The sequence below is a fragment of the Dama dama genome, chromosome 11, assembly GCF_033118175.1.
Source record: "Dama dama isolate Ldn47 chromosome 11, ASM3311817v1, whole genome shotgun sequence".
Classification (NCBI taxonomy): domain Eukaryota; kingdom Metazoa; phylum Chordata; class Mammalia; order Artiodactyla; family Cervidae; genus Dama; species Dama dama.
Window position 1 is genome coordinate 32,153,885 of NC_083691.1, and position 20,189 is coordinate 32,174,073.

At 41.2% G+C, this 20,189-nt stretch overlaps 1 protein-coding gene and 1 long non-coding RNA gene across 3 annotated transcripts in view; one reads left to right on the forward strand and one right to left on the reverse strand.

Moving 5' to 3' along the window:
* ASXL2 (ASXL transcriptional regulator 2) overlaps positions 1-295 on the reverse strand; it is a 114,140-nt gene extending 113,845 nt beyond the window's left edge. For both annotated transcript variants that reach the window (XM_061154966.1, XM_061154964.1), the window contains exon 1: positions 165-295. In XM_061154966.1, coding sequence (XP_061010949.1) covers positions 165-221 — 57 coding nt within the window. In that variant the 5' untranslated portion in view covers positions 222-295. The remainder of the gene's footprint in view (positions 1-164) is intronic.
* An 11,566-nt stretch (positions 296-11,861) lies between these two features.
* Positions 11,862-15,415, forward strand: LOC133064622 (uncharacterized). Its single transcript, XR_009694664.1, has 3 exons — positions 11,862-11,971; positions 12,257-12,323; positions 14,542-15,415. It is a non-coding gene; the product is annotated as an uncharacterized LOC133064622 (long non-coding RNA).
* The last annotated feature ends 4,774 nt before the right edge of the window (positions 15,416-20,189 follow it).

Below are 20,189 nucleotides of genomic sequence, written 5' to 3' on the forward strand. Positions count from 1 at the left end.
CCATAGGGACCACAAGCCCGACACTAACCGCCGCCCTCGCAGCGCGGTTTTGTGCCCCCCTTAGCCGGGTCGCAGTGCCACTGACCTCCCTTCCCCTGCGACCGAGGGAGGGCGGCGAAGGAACAAAATCCTCCCAGCCTTCCCGTCCGCTCCCTCCGCCTTACCGTCTTGGCGGCCTCCGCCCAGGTCCTGCCCTTCTTCCTACGGCCCTTTTCCCTCATGTCGGGTCTTGAACTGACTGGGAGGCTCCCGTGTCCGGGCTCCGGCCGCCCTCCCTGCCTGCTCTGCCCTGCGCTGTTTTTCCCGCGGTGCCGGGAAAGGTGGGAGAAAGGGGAAGTCAGGCCGGAGGAGCACCGGAGCAGAGGAAGCGGCGGGGGTGGTGCGCTGGGGGCGGTCTATGGGGCGGCCGGTCCTCCTGCTGCCGTTACCACTGCTACCGCCGCTGCCATATTGGGTCCTTACTGTACAGGCAGCCGCTACGGTCATGTGACCGCTCCCGCGCGGCCGTCACTACTGTACGCAGCCGGCCGCGCGAACGAGCGTGCGCGCGCCCCCGCCTCCCGCGCGGGGCCACAGGGAGAGCTAGCCGGCCGGCCGCGGCGTCTGGCCACTCCCCCGTCCTTCCGTTCTCAGCCTCTCCTCCCGAGCATGCGCAATGGGGAGGTCCGACGCTAACTTGCGTCGGGCGTCCTTCGCTCACGCCTACAGCGAAAACCTGCTTGCGGAAGCGGAACTTGATCCGTCCCGGAAGGTTTATTGGGCGGTTTCTGACCGCGTGCGGGGTGCGGCGGTGTCTGTAGAGGCTGGGAAGAGTTAGGCTCTTCCCTCTGGGGATGACTCTCTCAACTGTCATTTTCGATAAGCCTGTAACTTGCCTTTTCTGTTTGTCCATGTTCATTTTTTCATTTTTTAAAATGTTATCTTTTTGAAGATTTGCCACAGTTCTCATCTACTTATTTGCGGCACTTGATAGATGAAGCAATCTGAGATTGAGTGACGCCACACTAGAATGTGGTGAAGCCAAAAATCAAATCACAAGCTCAGAGTCCTTTCCGTCACCTCAGAATGCTTCTCAGACTTAGGTAACCTTTATTTTCAGGCCACCAACAACTACATTCATGCTTTTACATGTGAATGTCTCATCAAGGACACAAATGGAGTCTTTTTTATCTTGGTGAGCTCACTGCCTGGCTCAGTGCCTGTACATATCAGGCGCCCAGTAAATATTTGCTGAATGATTCAGCTGGATCTGTGGTCAGAAACCATTATTTGTAGTGACCATAACGACCTCCTGAAAGATCCAGAATGTGGCATCTTCCGTTGCATTGTTCATGTCTTTATACTTTGCAAAGTAAATAGAATGTGTAGTAATGCCTAGTAATCTCCCAAACCCACCTGCTTCCAGAACCTGCTTCTGATCTACTAAACTTAGGATATTCTAAAATAGGACTGAGGGACTTCGCTGTGGTCCACTGCCTAAGATTCTGCACTCCCAATGCAGCGGACCAGGGTTTGATTCTTGGTTGGGAACTAGATCCCACATGTCACAACTAAAGATGTAGTGCCGCTACATAAATAAATATTTTTTAAAAATAAAATAGGACTGAGAGTTGGGCTGACTCTTGGGAGAAGAGACAGTTGAGAACAGTCCTTAACTTGGAGTCCAGGATAGGTTTCAGAAGTATATAGCCCCCTAAAATTATGGAAAATATTTTGTGTGTATTAGCTGTGCATTTTCTGCAAAGAGGATTTATAACTTTTCCTCAGTTTTTAAAAGGGATCAGGGGATTTACCAGGTAACACAGTGGTAAAGACTTAGTGCTCCCAATGCAGGGGACATGAGTTTGATCCCTGTTCAGGGAATTAAGATCCCCGTTGCTAGTAGGTACAGCCAAAATAAATAAAAGTGTGCTGTTACACACTAGCAGACCAAGTCTTAATAGGGAGCATGAGAGCTCATGTAGATACTTCCTTATTTTTCTACTTCAGTCATTGAGCAAACAACCCCATAGCAGCAACTGGTAAGAAATATATTTTCACAAATTCTTTTAGTAACTCATAACACTATCTGTAACACTCTAGGTATGTACCATGTCACTCTAAAGCCTAGGACGGTTCAAGAAACCTCTCTCCATTCCCAGCTGTTGACTGGGATTTGCCATCTAGCCCAAATTTTAAGGTTTTTTTTTTCTATTTCTGTTAAAAATGCCTTTGAAATTTTGAAACAGATTACATAGACTTTGTAGATCACTATGTGCAGTATGGACATTTTAATAACATTAATCCTTCCAACCGTAAGCATAGAATATCTCCTTTTATTTGTGTTTTCTTCAGTTTCTTTCATCAGTGTCTTACAGTTTCAGGGTATAGATCTTTCACCTCCTTGGTTAAATTTATTCCTAAGTATTCTTTTTGATGCTATTGTCAATGGGATTGTTTTCTTAATTTCTCGTTCTGATAGTTTGTTGTTAGTGTATTAAAATGCAACAGGGGGATTCCCTGGTAGTCCTGTGGTTGGGATGTGAGCTTTCACTGCCATGGACCTGGGTTTGATCCCTGGTTGGGGAGCTAATATCCCACAAGCCACAAAAAAAAAAAAGCAACAGATGTTTGTATATTGATTTTGTACCCTGCAGCTTTACTGAACTTGTTTATTTGTTCTAATAGTTTTTGGTGGAGTCTTTAGGGTTTTCAATTAATATATATAAAACCCTGTCATCTGCAAATAGTGACTGTTTTGTCTCTGCCTTTCCAATTTGGATGTCTTTATTTCTTTTTCTTCCTAATTTCTCTGGCTAGGACTTCAAAACCATGTTGAATAAAAGTGCCAAGAGTGGCATCCTTGTCTTGTACCTATTCTTAGAAGAAAAGCATTCAGCTTTCCTCCTTTGAGTATGATATTAACTGTGGGCTTATCAAATATGGCCTTTATTATGTTGGGGTACATTCCCTCTATACAAATTTATTGACAGTTTTTATCTTAAAAAGGATGTTGAATTTTGTCTAGTGCTTTTTCTGTACCTATTGAAATGATCATATGTTTTTATCCTTCGTTTTGTTAATGTGTTGTATTACATTGATTTGTGGATATTGAACTACCCTTGCATCCCTAGAATAAATCCCACTTGATCATGGTATATGATCCTTTTAATATACCATGGAATTGGTTTACTAATATGTTGTTGAGGATTTTTGCATGAGTGTTCCTCAGAGATATTGGTCTCTAATTTTCTTTTGTGTCCTTGTCTGGTTTAGGTTGGCCTCATATAATGATTTTGGAAGAGTTCCTTCGTCTTCCATTTGCTGTAAAAGCTTGAGAAGGTTTGGTATTAATTCTTCCTTAAATGTTTGGTATAATTCACCATGAAGGCATCTGGTCCTGGACACTTCTTTGTTAGGAGGTTTTTGACTACTGATTCAATCTCCTTACTAGTAGTAAGTCTATTCAGATTTCTATCTCTTCATGATTCAGTCTTGGTAGGCTATCTGTTTCTAGGAATTTATTCATTTCTTCTAGGATGTCCAAAATGTTGGCATATAATTAATTATTCATGTTGTTCAGTCACTCAGTAGTGTCTGACTCTTTGCATCCCCATAGACTGCGGCATTCCAGGCTTCCCTGTCCTTCACCACCTACTGGAGCTTGCTCAAACTTATGTCCATTGAGTAGATGTTGCCATCCAACCATCTTGTCCTCTGTCGTCCCCTTCTCCTCCTGCCTTCAATCTTTCCCAGCATCAGGGTCTTTTCTAAGGAGTCGGCTCTTTGCATCAGGAGGCCAAAGTATTGGAGCTTCAGCTTCAGCATCAGTCCTTCCAATGATATTCAGGATTGATTAATTATTCATAGTTGTCTCTTAAGATTCATTATATTTCTGTAGTATCAGTTGTAATGTCTCCTCTTTCATTTATAATTTGAGTCCTCTTTCTTTTTTCTTGGTTAGTCTAACTAAAAGTTTGTGTATTTTGTTTATCTTCTTAAAAAACTGTTCTTAGTTTCATTGATCTTTTCTACTGTCTGTTAAGTCTCTATTTCATTCATTTCTACTCTGATCTCTGTTATTTTCTTCTTTCTACTCACTTTGAGCTTAGTTTGTTCTTCCTTTTCTAGTTCCTTGAGGTGTAAAGTTAGGTTGTCTATTTGAGATCTTTCTTTTTTTGCCATGCATGCTGCTGCTGCTAAGTCACTTCAGTCGTGTCCGACTCTGTGCGACCCCATAGATGGCAGCCCACCAGGCTCCTCCGTCCCTGGGATTCTCCAGGCAAGAATACTGGAGTGGGTTGCCATTTCCTTCTCCAATGCAGCTTATGAAATTTTAGTTCCCCATATAGGAATTGACCCTAGAGTCCCCAGCAATGAGAATGCCAAATCCTAACCACTGGACTGCCAGGGAATTCTGAGAGCTTTCTTTTTTTCTTAATGTAAGCGTTTATTTCTGTAACCTTCCCTCTTGAAACTGCTTTTGCTGTATCCCAAAAGTTTTATTATGTTATATTTCCATTTTAAGTTGTCTCAAGATTTTTAATTTCCCTTTTGATTTATTTGACCCACTGTTTGTTCAGGAGGATGTTGTTTAGTCTCAGCATAGTTGTGAATTTTTCAGTTTTCTTCCTTTAATTGATTTCTAGTTTCATATCATTATGGTTGGAAAAGATGCTTGATAGAATTTCAGTTTTCTTGAATGTACTAAGATTTTTTTGCAGCCAAACATATAATCTATCCTGGAGAATGTTCCATGTACACATGAGAACAATGTATATTCTGCTGCTGTTAGATGGGATGTTCAGTAAGTATCTGTTAAGTCCATCTAGTCTAACATGGCATTAAGTCCAAAGTTTCTTTACTGACTTTTCTTTCTGGATGACCTATCCATTGTTGAAAATCAGATTTTTAAGTCTTCTACTATTATTGTAATGCTGTATATTTCTCCCTTAAAATCTGTTAATATTTGCTTTATATATTTAGGTGCTCCTATGTTGAGTATGCAAATATTTACAAATGTTATACTCTTGATAAATCAACCCTTTTATCATTATATAATGACCTTCTTTGTATCTTGCTACAGTTTTTGGCTTAATGTCTATTTTGTGTGTAAATAACAAGATTATAGAGATAGAGAATAAATTATTGGTTGTGAGAGTTTGGAGATAGTGGAGGAAGGGAAATAGGCATGACTGTAAAAGGGTAACATGAAAAACCATCGTCCATAAGCTGGTGAACAGATGAACAAAGTCTGGTATATGCATGCAATAGACTACTACTGAGCAAGCAAAAGGAATAAAATATTAATACATCCGACAACATAGATGAGTCTTAAATCATAATCAGTGAAAAAAGATAAATCTCATCACAAGGGAAAAAAATTTATTTTTATTTTATCTATATGAGATGGTGGATGTTAACCCATTGTGGTAATCATTTCACAATATATATAACTCAAACAGTCATGCTGTATGCCTTAAACCTATACAGTGATGTATGCCAACTATTTCTCAATAAAAATGGGGGGAAAACAGGTTAAAAAGAAAGGGAAAAAAGTCTATTTTGTGTAATATAAGTATAGTGTCTGCTCTTTTTGGCTTTCATTTGCATGGATTATCTTTTTCCATCCCTTCACTTTCAGTCTGTGCATGCCTCTAAAGCTGAAGTGAGTCTCCTGTAACAGCATATAACTGGGTCTTATTTTTTAATCTATTCAGCAACTCTATATCTTTTGATTGGAGAAGGAAAAAATATTTTTAAAGTTACTTTTGTTCATATGTCCAAAAAAAATCAGATATTCTTATGTTTTATGTTTCAGTTTGGGTCCAGATTAGGTAAATGATGCACATGGTAATCAGAATTCTTATAATTAACTGTAGAAAAATGCCCCAGCTTGGTAGAATTATTCAGTTCTGTCTAATGGTAATCCAAGGACATTTCCTTTTTAAGAACATTTTTCCTGTAGCCTCACAAGTGGTAGAATGAACATTAATTTCAGGGAGAAACCGTTGTTTTAAAAAGACAATAGTGGATTTCCCTGGTGGCCCAGTGATTAAGAATCCACCTGCCAATTCAAGAGACACGGGTTCAAACCCTGGAATGGGAAGATCCCACATGTTACTTAGCAACTAAGCCCACAACTACTGAAGCCTGAACACTCTAGGGCCCTCAAGCTGCAACCAGAGAAGCCCCTGCAATCAAAAGCCTGCACACCACAATGAAAAGTAGCCCCCACTGGCCGCAACTAGAGAAAAGCCCACACCCAGCAATGAAGACCCAGCAAAGCCAAAAATAAATAAATAAATGAATAAAAATTTTTAAAAGATAATATTGAATAAACAGTGTAGCAAGAATGCACCAGAGCACAGGTATTCTGAAGCCCTTGTTAGCTCTACCCTAGCCACAGACTTAGGCCTTGATCACTTTGTCATTTCAAACATGCTTGCCTTGACTTAGGTCATGACCAGGATGCAGGCTGTTAGTGGATCCTGTTCAAAGTCCTTGCCTCTGACCCTGCATTGGTCAACAGCAGTGGCTACACAAAGAAAGAGGTGCCAGACTCAGGCTGACTGGGTTGGAATTCCCCCACCTAAGTACATTCTGCCTATCAGAAGTTGGGCAAGTTACTTATACTTTTTAAGCCTCAGTTCTCTCTACTAGGTCTGAATGAAGTATTAGATGTAAAGGGCTTCAAATAGCACCTGGTATGTTGTAAGCCATCAACAAATGTTAGCTATTGTATCTTGTATTTGTTGCTGGCTTACAATGTAACAGGTGCTATTCAAGCGCTTTACATCTTTTACCTCATTCAGGCCTAACAGAACTGTATGTTATAAGTGCTTCCCTGGTAGTTTAGACAGTAAAGAATCTGCCTGCAGTGCGGGAGACCCAGATTCTCCTGATTCTCGTGGTTAGGAAGATCCCCTGGAGAAGGGAATGGCAACCCACTCCAATATTCTTGCCTGTAAAATCCCGTGGACAGAGGACCCCGGCGGGCTACAGTCCATGGGATTGCAAAGAGTCAGACACAACCGAGCGACTAACACACACATGTTATAAGTAGATGTTCTTAACTCTTCTTCCCTCCTGCAAAACTTATAAATACCCTGTTTCCATTTCTCTACTCCGCAACAAGATTTAGCTTACTTGGTGACTAGCAGAGGAAAAGACAAGAAAAGAATTGACTTTTGAATGTCTACTCTATACCTGGCAATTTATATGAGGATATGAAGATAAAGAACTTCTCAAGAAATATTTCTCTTAGGAGCAATTTCGGCCAACTAGTAATATGACCTTGAAATACTCAAGACAATTCAATTAAACAGATTAATTTAGTATCTTCCAATCATGAGCCAAACACTGAGGACCAGAAATGAGTGCAAGATGGCAAAACATGGAGGATAAAGACTATGTCCGTGATGTTCATTATTATATTTTCAGTGTCTAGAATAACACCTTGTAACAGGAGATGCTCAATATAATTTTATTAAATGAAAAAGTAAGTAAATGAGCAAGACATAGCCCCTATTCCCAAGTAGCTAATGTTAAAGTAAAAAAGATATATAAACAAATTAAATATGTTACAGTGCTCTACATGCAGTCATAAACATATATGCAAAACCCTAAAGTGAGATGGACCAAAAGGTGATAAATTCTATGGGGATTACATAGATATGATACAGTGCTCTACATGCAGTCATAAACATATATGCAAAACCCTAAAGTGAGATGGACCAAAAGGTGATAAATTCTATGGGGATTACATAGATATGATACAGTGCTCTACATGCAGTCATAAACATATATGCTCTACATGCATAGACATACATACATGCAGCTCTACATACATAGACAAACATACAGTGCTCTACATGCAGTCATAAACATATATGCAAAACCCTAAAGTGAGATGGACAAAAAGGTGATAAATTCTATGGGGATTAGGGGTGGAGAGGGTATCCAGCAAGGCTACAAGGAAGAGCCCTTTAGATTGTGATTTAGAGTGACAGCCAGTGAAGAGAGTAGATGGGGCAGGGATAGTAACTGAGATTAGAAACAACATCAGTTAGAAGGGCTTTATAACTGGTCTTCCAGAGGGCATTACATCCTCAGGTTCTAGGTCAGGTTTCCTAACTGGGGGCCTAGAGAGGAGCCAGTTAGCTTAGATGAAATTACATCTTTATTTTCACTAACTTTAAACTGATTTGTTACCTATGACTTTGTTATGAACAGAAATCTCAGATATTTTCATATTATATTACATAAATGCTTTTATATTTATCATAACTTCGCAATTTCTGGATTACTAGATCTGCCACTGCTGCTGCTGCTAAGTTGCTTCAGTCATGTCCGACCCTGTGCGACCCCATAGACGACAGTCCACCAGACTCCCCTGTCCCTGGAATTCTCTAGGCAAGAATACTGGAGTGGGTTGCCATTTCCTTCTCCAATGCATGAAAGTGAAAAGTGAAAGTGAAGTCGCTTAGTCATGTCCCACTCCTAGTGACCCCATGGACTGCAGCCCACCAGGCTCCTGCATCCATGGGATTTTCCAGGCAAGAGAACTGGAATGGGTTGCCATTGCCTTCTTCCAACAAAGAGGCAAACAAACACAAAAACAAGTAGTGGGATGATTAAGAACCTCTACTCCAGGGTCAAATCAAATAAATGAAATTCTAATTTCATCAATAGTGTGTGACTTCAGGGCTTCACCAGGGCTTCCCTGGTGACTCAGTTGGTAAAGAATCTGCCTGCAGTTCAGGAGACCTGGGTTCAATCCCTGGTTCAGGAAGATCCCTTGGAGAATGAAATGGCAACCCACTCCAGTATTCTTCCCTGGAGAATTCCATGGACGAGAAGCCTGGTGAGCTATATATAGTCCATGGGGTCACAAAGAGTTGGACATGACCAAGTGACTAACACTAACATTTAAAAAAAAAAAATCCTACTTGGCCTCAGTTTTCTCATGTGGAAAATGGGTATAATATTGCTAGCATCTATTTAATCAGTTTGTTGTAAAGATAAAGTATACATAAAGAGCATAGAATAATGGCAGTTATATAAACATTCAATAACTGGTAATATTATAACCATTTTGATCTTGGTTTCTGAAGAAAATCCAAAGAACAAACCCTTAAATCTAGCATTTCTAGGGACTCTAGCCTATAAATGAAGCTTTCCCTGAATGTTGATTAAGGCAACAGCCAAAAGAGTCTTCATTTCCTCCTCTTCACCTTTTGTTTATAAGTCCATTTAAGGATCAATGAAGAGTCAGCACAAGGTTTTCATTTTCTGCACACACACACACACACACACACACACACACACACACACAAAGGCAACTTCCTGTGAATTAGGCTATTATATAAACACAGATTTGGCTGATAGACCCTCATGGAAAATATCCTATTCCAGTTTCTCTAAAGCATGAATCTGGATGCTATTGACAGGCATGAACTAGCTCACTTCATGGGCATGAAGGGAAAACCAGAGCCTGCACTGAACTGTACTGAACTGCAGGTGGTCAGAGACTTAGAGATGCAGGAAGCAGGAAGGAAGACGGAGGAATTGGAGGCCAGCCAGGAGCAAGCTGGGAATAGCCAGGCTGTGCTGCTCCTTAGTTACCATGGGCTTTGTCCAGCCAGATGTCCTCAGCATCTCCTTGATTTTCTGCCTGGGGAATTAACTATTCATTCTTATGTTGTCTTAAATGCTGTTCACATTCACAAGTACTCCTCAGTGGTCAAATCCATTTTTAAATGTTCATCCTAGCAAGAGAGATTTTTTTACACAAAAAAATCTGGGCCTCTCTGGGGATAGAGCCCAGATCTAGCAAAATTTAGGCTCAAGTCCCAGCTTTGTCATTTACTACCTGAGTGACCTTAAGTCATTTATTTAGATTGCCTAATCTTTAGTTTCCTCATCTATCAAAAATCGGGATCATTTACTCAATGAAAATTCATTTTGACCGTATTGTGTGACAGGCTCAGATTTGGATATTGAGAATATAGAAGTACACCAGAAAAGTAAAGCCCTGCTGTCATGACGCTTTCTTCAAGTGGAGATGGGAAGAAATAAACAGACAAGACAGTATCGGGTGTTGATAAATGTCTGGGAGACAATGAAACAAGTTAACATGCAAGAGAGCAGGGGCATCTTTAGCTTACAAGGAAAGACTCTGAGAACTTGACATCTGAACTGAGACAGCAGATAAAAAAAAGCAGAAGAAACCAGTCTTATGAAGATGAGGGTGTGAGCATTCCAATGAGAGGGAAGGGGAATTTCAAAGGCTCCAAGGGAGAGGAAAGAATTTGGTACATCAGTGGAATATAAAGATGGAGAACTGAGTGAGGCAGAGAGGGATCTGGGAAGAAGTGGAAGAGGTAGGCAGGACTGAAGAGGCGGAAGAGGATGTGGGAGATTTGAGGAGAGCAGAAAATGTGTGAAATCCTTGTTTTGGAGAATGGGCGAGGAACATACTGGGGGAGTGTAGTAGGGTTGCTTGGCAGCATTGAGACTCCTTTTGAGACGTGTGGTCATGAATTTAAACTAGAACTAGTTGGCATAGTGGATGTTGTTCTTAGAACTAGATGAAATGAATGGCAGTTTTTAATTCATGGTAGATGCTCAAAAATGTTGACTCCTATCATAAGAGAAGAAATAGATGAGGAAAATGCAACATGATCAATTATTTTTGTGACCATTTGCAATTCATAGGAGTACCTAAATAATTATGTATTCTGATATTAGTTTTAAGACTAAGGTTTTCTTCTAAAATAAGGTAGGGTGTTGTTTTTTTTAATTTGAATATTTTAACCCTGAGTGTTTTTGTATACCTAATAAAATACGCTGTAGTTTTTGCTCTTGTGATCTTAATAAACTGGAAGTGAATTTCCTTGGTCAGTCTCTTGTAAAACCACTTCCTTATATTCCAAATACAGGAACACAACTTATCTTAGTATATACTCAAATTTTGCTCCATCTTTTGGGGTGTTCAGGCAAAAAAAAAAAAAAAAAAAGATTTTTTTTCTGGTAACCTTCCAAAGATGTTTTGTTTGTTTTTTTCCAAAGATGTTTTGAAATGTTAATTCACCCACATCTGGTACCTGGGAACAATTCTGCAGCCTAGGCTATCACATCTATTGCAACTTTGAATGTAACCTCCCTTGCCACACAGAAATGGAAGAAATCACACCTGAAATTTCCTATAATTTAATCTCACCAATGAGATCTTTTTTGTCAAGTCCTTTTTCAAAACTTTGCAAGGTTTAGAAGTTCTGATACCAAACAGTACTGATACTGATATGGAACATGGCAGAAACACTGAGTGAACTAGATTTGAACAGGACAGGATCTGGAGTTGGCGGGGTCCTCCAAGGCAGCAGCTAGGAGACAGGTAAGTGTTGAGTGGTGAAAAGATAACTGGGTTGGTAGGAGGCTAGTGAGGAGAGTTCAGCAAGGAATAATAAGTGAGCTCATCTACTGGAAGGCAGAGAGAAGCATCTGAGAGGAAACAAAAGGAGGGATTCTAGGCATGTCATCTGACAGCAGGCTGTGAGAACTGCAGCTCTTATACAAAGCCAGAGACGTTGAAAAGAACAAGGTAGGCCCTCAATCTCAGTCTCTGATAGCCTGAGCTCTGTGTTCTACAAATTCTTCCCCTAGCTGGTGGTGTCTCCCAAAGGCATCATCTACTCCAGGGTTCTTGGTTCCTCTAAGAAACCTCCTGCTTCCACCCCCGGCCCATTCCACATAATGTTTACAAGTTGGAGAAAAAGAGATTTCGAGGTTGTAATAAAAGCAGCTCTTACATCAGCCTAACGCTCAGTGTTCCTGTATTTGCTGACAGCTCCTTCCTGAAAACGTCTGGGACTCTGCCTGAGACTTCTCCCTGATCACTGGAGCATACTTGAGTCTGGAACAGGGCAGACCAGAAAAGCCAGGGTCTTAATGCCCCTTGGAGCAACCTTCAAACAATGATTGACTGCAGGTGATGTAGAAACACCTATTTCAGTTACCTATTGCCGTATGATAAACCACTCCAAAACCAGTCATTGAAGATGACAGTGATTTGTTTTTTCTCATGATTCTGTGGGTGGGCTGCAAGGTGCCTCTTCTAGTTTTGCCCGGGCTCATTCATGTAGCTGCATTCAACTGCAGAGGTAGGCAGGCTAAAAGGTCCAAGTTGGTATCACTTACATGTCTTGCAGCTGGCATTGGCTGTTCACTCGGGACACTGGTATTCCTTCACATGGCTTTTTTTTTCCTTTTCCAGGTTAGACCACCTTCCTTGTCCTGTGGAGATCTCTGCATATCAAGAGGGCAAAGGCAAAAGCTGTCAGGTATCTCAAGGCCCTCCACAGTATCACTTTTGCCATTTTCATTGACCAGAGCAAGTCACAAGACCATCCCAGATTCAAGGGACAATGGTTACTAGTCCATGGTGTTCCTGGAAGAAGATAGATGGATGGACAATAAGGATATTGCCGAACTTTTAAAAAAAGACCAAGAATGAATGTGGTAGACACACAGACACACCTTAGGGTGAAGCACCTCCTCCCATGAGTCACACTCATATAATCTCCTGTCCTTGAAAACCTACAACCTGCTTCTAGCCAATAGAGTATGGCAAAGGTGATGGGATCGTCACTTCTTTAATTAGGTTACATTATAAAAGGCTTAGCCAACTGGACTAAGATTCTCCTACTGGCCTTGAAGAAGCAAGCTGATAAAAGGTGAACTGCCTATAAGAGAGAGTGCCTTGTTGGAAGAGCAGCCCCCTTTGTCCTACAACTGCAAAGAGCTGAGTTCAACCAACCACTATGTCAACTTGGAAGAATAGAAAGAAGCTAAGCTAAGAAAAAAGCTAAGCTCTAGAAAGAAGCTTCATCCAGAAGAGATTTCCAGAAAGGAACAGAGCCCATCTGACACCTTGATTACAACCTTGTACCTTGTGAGACCTTAAGTGGAGGATCCAGCTAAGCCATACCCAGACTTCTGAAACAGGGAAACTATAAGATAATAACATGGGGGTTGTTTTTAAAGCTTCTGAGTTTGTGGTGATTTGTTTGGGAGGAATATAAAACTAATACGAGTGAGTAGAAAGCTGAGGTCAGCCAGTACGATGGAAAAATCACAGTCCCTTACGGTTTCCAGACATGAGCCTGTTCTCACACCCAGAGCTCATCAATTGAAGGAGATGCCAAGTCCTCTTGAGGATGAACGCTAAAATGATGCAACAATACACTAGCGATTCCCTTATAATCTTTCCCCAAAAGGAGTTATGGTCATTTACTAGAATAACTGAACAATGGGGGGAAGGGGATATTCAGATTTTTCAAGAGCTCATAGTTCACGCTGATACCAGGAGACTCAAAACACCAGCATGGCCCCCTATGGGAGGAACTACTGGGTCAGAGCAGTAGGTTCTCAAGCAAAGGCTGGGTAACCAAGACTCAAGACTCCTCAAGGATGAAGGCAAGCAACCCAGACTGGCAAAAACGTTGACTGAGGGTGAGGGGATCCCGAATGAGTGGGAGAGGAGGGAAGTGATAAATAAAATAACACTACAGTCACAGTACCAATGCAGTACCAGAACTGAGACTGCTTCTATTAACTAGCCTCATTTTTTTTTCATTGAAAAAATTTTCTTATTGCGTTATAATTGACATGTAACGTTATAAATTTGAGGTGTAAATTTGTTGGTCTACTACATTTGTATATTACACTATGATTACTATAGTAGGGTTGGCTAACACCTTCATCAGGTCACATAATCATTGCTTCTTTTTGTATTGAGAACAATTAAGATTTAACCTCATGGTGATTTTGAAGTTTATAATATAGTATTGTTGACTATAATCACTGTGTTGTCATTAAATTTCAAGAACTTATTTATACACTAGTTGCAGTGGAATACCTATTTTATCCCGTTTTATTGAGCTATAACTGACAACACAGCACTGTATAAGTTTAAGGTGTACAACATAACGAATGCTCTGACTTACAAACATCATTAAACGATTACCACAATAGGTTTAATGAACATCCATCATCTTTGGAATACTTATTTTTAACAGATATTGCCAGATTTCATTCTGCAAAAAATAAACAATTTAGAGTTCTACCATTAAAGTATGAAAATACTCATTCCACATCCCCAATCACTCTTTGTGGTTGCCACTTTTTAAAAATTTGTATCATTTTGACAGGTGCCTTATATCTGTCAATTAATTTTTATTTTAGTTATTGCTGCTGGCTACTAGCATAAAGTGTCCACAACAAAATGGACTTAAGGTGTGATCCAAATAGGTCAGGGTGGAAAAGGTGTTAACAGTTGTGATACACCCATTGCCTTGGCCTAGACCTTCACTCTGATGGCTTTTTCCTGCTGGTACCTGCAACCCTGAGCCTACCTACGAGCTTTCTCTGGACATAGGTGCTTATTAACCCACACTGGGGGCAGACTGCGATTGTTAGTGTGTTAATATACTCAACTTTCAAGCAATAACTGAAAGGAATTGGTTTATAAATACCTGAAGTTTCTTTGCTTCTCTGCAGGACAGCTCTTAAACAAGTTCTGCACAATCTCCCGGAGAATCCATGGAGACTTCCGTGGAGCACCCCAGGAAGGACCCAGTGGAGAACCCCCATATGGAAGACCCCATGGCAGACCCCCAGGAGAACACCAGCCTGTGGAGAACCTCCAGGGAAGACCCCCATGGAGGACCCCCTGATACCCTGGAGAACCACTCCCCACCCCGTGGAGGCCCCCCATGGAGAACCCCCAGGGATGACCCCCTGGAGAACAACCCCCTACTCAGTGGAGGACCCTATGAGACTGAGCTCTGCTGAGCTGCTCATTAACTCCTCTGCCTGGCTTCCTCCCTTCTGTATTTCCTTCCTCATGCCCTGACCGGGGCGTCCTGAAATCAATTCCCAATGGACTATTTACACTTATGTTCTGATCTCAAGCCTGTTTTTGATAACCTCCACCTAAGACTGCAATGAAATAAGTTTGGGAAGTGTGGCCCATTTCAGAATCATGGGGTGGGAAGGTCTAAAGTTGAAAACTACAAAGTGAGAAAGCCTCTCCACAGCAAAGTGTAGCAACATGGGTAAATCTCACAAACATAATGCTGAGTGAAAGAAACCAGGCACAGGCGAATACATACTGTATAATTCCAACTATATAAAGTGCAACAGCAGACCCCAGGGATTGATCTCATCACAAGTTCAGAATAGTGACTGGAAGACAGGATGATGAGAGCTTCTGGACAGCTAGAATTCTATTTCTGTAGTGTAGTGACATAAATGATTAAAAATGGCTTCCAATAATTTGAGAGAATAGCACTGAAACATATATATTATCATATGTGAACTAGATCACCAGTCCAGGTTGGATGCATGAGACAAGGGTGGTCAGGGCTGGTGTACTGGGATGACCCTGAGGGATGGGATGTGGAGGGAGTTGGGAGGGGGGGTTCAGGATGGGGAACACATGTACACCCATGGCTGACTCATGTCAATGTATGGCAAAAACCACTACAATATTGTAAAGTAATTAGCCTCCAATTAAAATAAATAAATAAAATTTTTAATGGCTTCCAATAATTTGAGCAACAAAATGAATAACCCAAAGTGTGAAATAAATTTTGTGAGTCTACACTGACATAAATAAATGATTAAAAAATAAATAAATATGGGACAAGAGACAGAGTTCCCATATAGAAGAATTTCAAATAATTTGTGTAAATGACACTCCACCCTCAAAGAAATGGAATATAACTCTTCACCACTTAAATGTGGTGTGTACATAGTGATTTCTTCCAAAGAACACAGAGGAAAGAAGGTTTAAAAAAAAAAAGTAATTTCAGGGGTTTCCCTGGTGGTCCAGTGGCAAAGACATTGTGTTCCCAATGCAAGGGGCCTGTGTTCAATCCCTGGTCAGGGAACTAGATCCCACATGCCACAATTAAAAGTATACATTCCATAACTAAGACCCAGGGCAGCCAGATAAATAGATTTTTTTTTAAAGTAAATTTACAGTGGATAAGCACTACCTTAGCCAGGTTATCAAGGTCAAAACAACAGTGATAAATCATGTTAATAGTAGTATGTACCCTAGGGACTTCCCTGGCAGTCCAGTGGTAAAGGCTTTGAGCTTCTATGGGTTCGATTCCTGGTCAGAGAACTAGAGATCCCATGTGCTATGTGTGCAGCCATATATATGGCTTCCCTGGTGGGCTTAGATGGTAAAGAATCCATCTGCAATGCAGGGAATCTGGTTTCGATCCCTGGGTTGGGAAGATCCCCTGGAACAGAGACCGGTAACCCACCCCAGTACTCCTGCCTGCGAAGTCCTATGGACACAGGTGTCTGGTGGGCTACAGTCCATGGGATCTCAAAGAGTCAGACAAGACTGGGCAACTAAAACACTCACACACACACCGTATCCTTAATATGATGTGATGACAATACTTTGCCTCTATGGTATTCTTTCCAAAACCCCATAGCCTCAGCCTCCCCAAACCACACAGTCTAGTCATAAGGAAACCATCAAACAAGGCCCAATAGAGGGACCATTCTACAAAATACCTGACCAGTAATACTGTCAAGGTCATCAAAAGCAAGAAAAGGCTGAGAAACTGTGACAGCCAAAACGAGTCAAAGGAGTCGTGCTGACTAAAAGTGACGTTGCATTCTAGATGGGAGCCTGGGACAGAAAACTAGGCAAAATCTAAGGAAATCTGAATAAAGAATGGACTTTAGCTAATAATAATATATTGCTATTGATTTATAAATTGTAACAAATGTATCATATTAATAATGTAAGATGTTAATAGCAGGTATAGAGTATTTGAAAACTCTCTGAACTATCTTCACAATTATTCTGTTATCTAAATGTCTGCTTTAAAAAGCTTTATTTAAAAAAAAAATAAAGAAAAATAATTCCTAATGAATCATGCCTCCCTGTGTCCATACCACTTTATAATAGTTTTTGCCACTTCTCCCATCAAAAGAGGGTCTTGGATTTCTCTGGTGATCCAGTGGTTAAGAATCTACCTGCCAATGAAGGAGACACTGGTTCAATCCCTGGTCCAGGAAGATCCCACATGCCACAGAGCAACTAAGCCCAGGTGCCACAACTTCTGAGCCCATGCTCTAGAACCCAGAAGCTGCCACTATCAAGCCCACCTGCCTCAACTACTGAAGCCGGAGTGTTTAGAGCCTGTGTCCAACAACAAGAGAACCTACCACAATGAGAAGCCTCCACATCTCAACAAAGAGTAGCTCCTGGTTGCCGCAACTAGAGAAAACTAGAGAAAGCCTGCTTGCAACAAAACAGACCCAGCACAGCCAAAAAATAAAACAAACATGTTTTTTAAAAAGATACTACAAAAAAAAAAAGAGATACTACATGAATTTAAGATATTTTTAGCAGAAAATTATGAACAATAATTGTAACTAATATGTGCACAATGTATTTCTCCTCCTGTGAATTTTAATACCAAAGAAATACTCTCTAATGATAATGTTTCTAGTCTCTGTGGTGTTTAGGGGACTTGTTCGCAGAGAGTCTATTCTGAGGTCCCTTCAAATCAGCCACGAGTGGCTCAGTTGTCTAGTCTACCTGTAAAGCAGTTCAGGTATTCCAATTTTCCAATGAGACTTCAGAAAATAGCAATTCGTGTATAACCACCTTCTCCCACAATCTTTGTTTCTGTTTTTTAGTTTTCCCTAAATGGTAGGTCGTAGACCCTGGAGTCTAGATAAGAAGCGCCCCCTCTGCCTATGCTCCACTGACTTGTTCCTCACTTCAGGCCTGTGTCCTAGCTACACCATGTGCAAAAGATTCCCCAGGGACGCTCCTCGCCTGCCTGAGCTCATGTGAGCATTAGCTGTGTGCTCAGTCGTGTCCAACTCTCTGCCCCCATAGACTGTAGCCCCCCAGGCTCCTCCCCAGGCTCCCATGGGGACTCTCCAAGCAAAAATACTGGAGTGGGTTGCCATTTCCTCCTCTCGGGGGTCTTCCCAACCCACAGACCGAACCCATGTCTCCCATATTGTAGGCAGATTCTTCACCATCTGTGCCACCAGGAAAGCCTGATCTCAGTCCTTGGTAAAAGAAGCAGACCCTGAAGAGGCTGAGCTCTCTGCCCTTCTGTGAACCGGGAGCTGGAGCTCCAGCTGAGCCCTGATCAAGTATGTCTCGTCTCTCAGGGTGGCCTTCAGCAGGATCCCTTGGAAACAAACCTGTGTTCACTTTGGAGACCAGCCACCCCTCCCATGCGTAACAGTAAGCAAGAGCAACTCTTACGGGGCCATTGCTTCAAACAGTGGGCAATACACACACTCTGGGAAGTAGGACTTGGGTTTGAAAAAGCATCAGTGACTTGCTTAGCTTTTTCCTCCAGCTTGTGCCTATAAGTAGTAATATGGTCATCACATCTAATGACACATTCAAGAGAGCGAGAAAAGTAATGTTTGTTGAATGCTTATTACAACAGTAGCTACAGCCCTAGGCAATCTCTCTCACCCCACCTAACTTCTTTATTATAAAAAATTCCAAACATATAGACATATAAAATATAGTTTATCCATCCTCTAGTTTCAACAAAAATTCAGGGCCAACCTCTTTTCATCTTTATCTCTACCCTCTCTTGCCCTTCCCATACTATTTTGAAGCAAATTACAGATACCATATCCTTTTAACCAGAAATCATATTTCAATATGTATTACCAAAAGATAAGAACTCTTTCATAACATAACCACAAATCACTAATATATCTTTAAAAATTAACAATAAACTTTAATATCAAACAGTCAGTATTTAAATTTCTCCAAATATCTATATATATCTAGTAACCAATTCAGTCATTTCTCTTAATCATTTTTGAACTCTTCCCTGCCCTTTTTCATCTCTGTGCTTTCACATTTGTGTTTTCTGCCTGGACTGCCCTTTCCTGCCTACCCAGTGAGACAACAGCTCTCCAGATCTGTTCAAATATCACCTCCTCCAGGAATTTTTCCTTTGCAAACCGTTGCAGTTAGTCATCACTTCAGAACTGACTCTCTGCTATATTTGTGTACGTGCCTGTCTCTCTCCTCAGATTGTGAGTTCCTTGTAGACATGAACCCTACTCTCCTGGTCTTTGTAACCCCAGTACCCAGCATGGCGTCTGCCCTTTAGTATTTGCTTCTAGCCAGTGGATTATTTCTAAGAAGAGGTTCCCAAGGCCTTTCTATTGTTCTCCTTGTTGATCTAACCTTTTCTAAAGTTCAATGTCTTTTGCAAAGATGGTGTTTTTCCTCCTTCATCTGGGCTGGAGGTTGACCTGGTGTTTCAATCTGAAAGCTTTTAGAAACCACTGGAGGCAGAATTAATTGGTTTAGAGCCTTTTTTCTTTTTATTTTTTTAGATTCCAGGATTGATATAAAGCAGAATGACTGAGAGACGAGAAAGCTACTTTGTCAATCAGCAGCCTGCTCTGGGATTTACATAGTAAGAACTGTACAGAATTGAAAGAAAAAGATATTATCCTTGTCCTCTAATCTGATACAATCTACAAACCATCTGGTTCTCTGAGAAGGACCTTGGAATATGCTCCTAGTTTCCAAACTGTAATTAATAACATTTTGAACAATACTTTTCAAGCATTTCTTTAACTTCAGAATTCCCTGTTTGGGTTTATCTAGCCTGCAAGATCAATGTGTTATATAGACAAAAGCAGATTCCTGGGGCCTGGTTCCACAGGGCTCTCTGCCAAATCCATCCCATGTGACCCCCAGACACAAAATTCAGGACACTAGTCAATCATTCATTCACTCTGTCATCATTCAACAATTTATTGAGTGCCTGCTATATGTTTGGTGCTGGTAGTGTTAGGGGAAGCACACTGATTGAAACCGCCCACCCTAGCCAGGCACCATAGTAACCATTTGCATGAGTTGTTTTATGACAGGAGATCCTGATAAGGAATACGGAACTAATAAGCCACCACCAACCGGAAGAGTTCGGGAAAGGTCAAAAGGAGACACCACATGTCTGTCCACTTCCCAGAATCCTTCTTGCTAGCATCCATCTTGGCTAAGTGATGCATGTGCCACCAGGAAAGACTCTGAATTAGAATGATTGGCCAAAGACCACCCGGAAACTAATCCCATCACCATAAAACCTGAGACTGCGAGCCACGCGGCAGAGCAG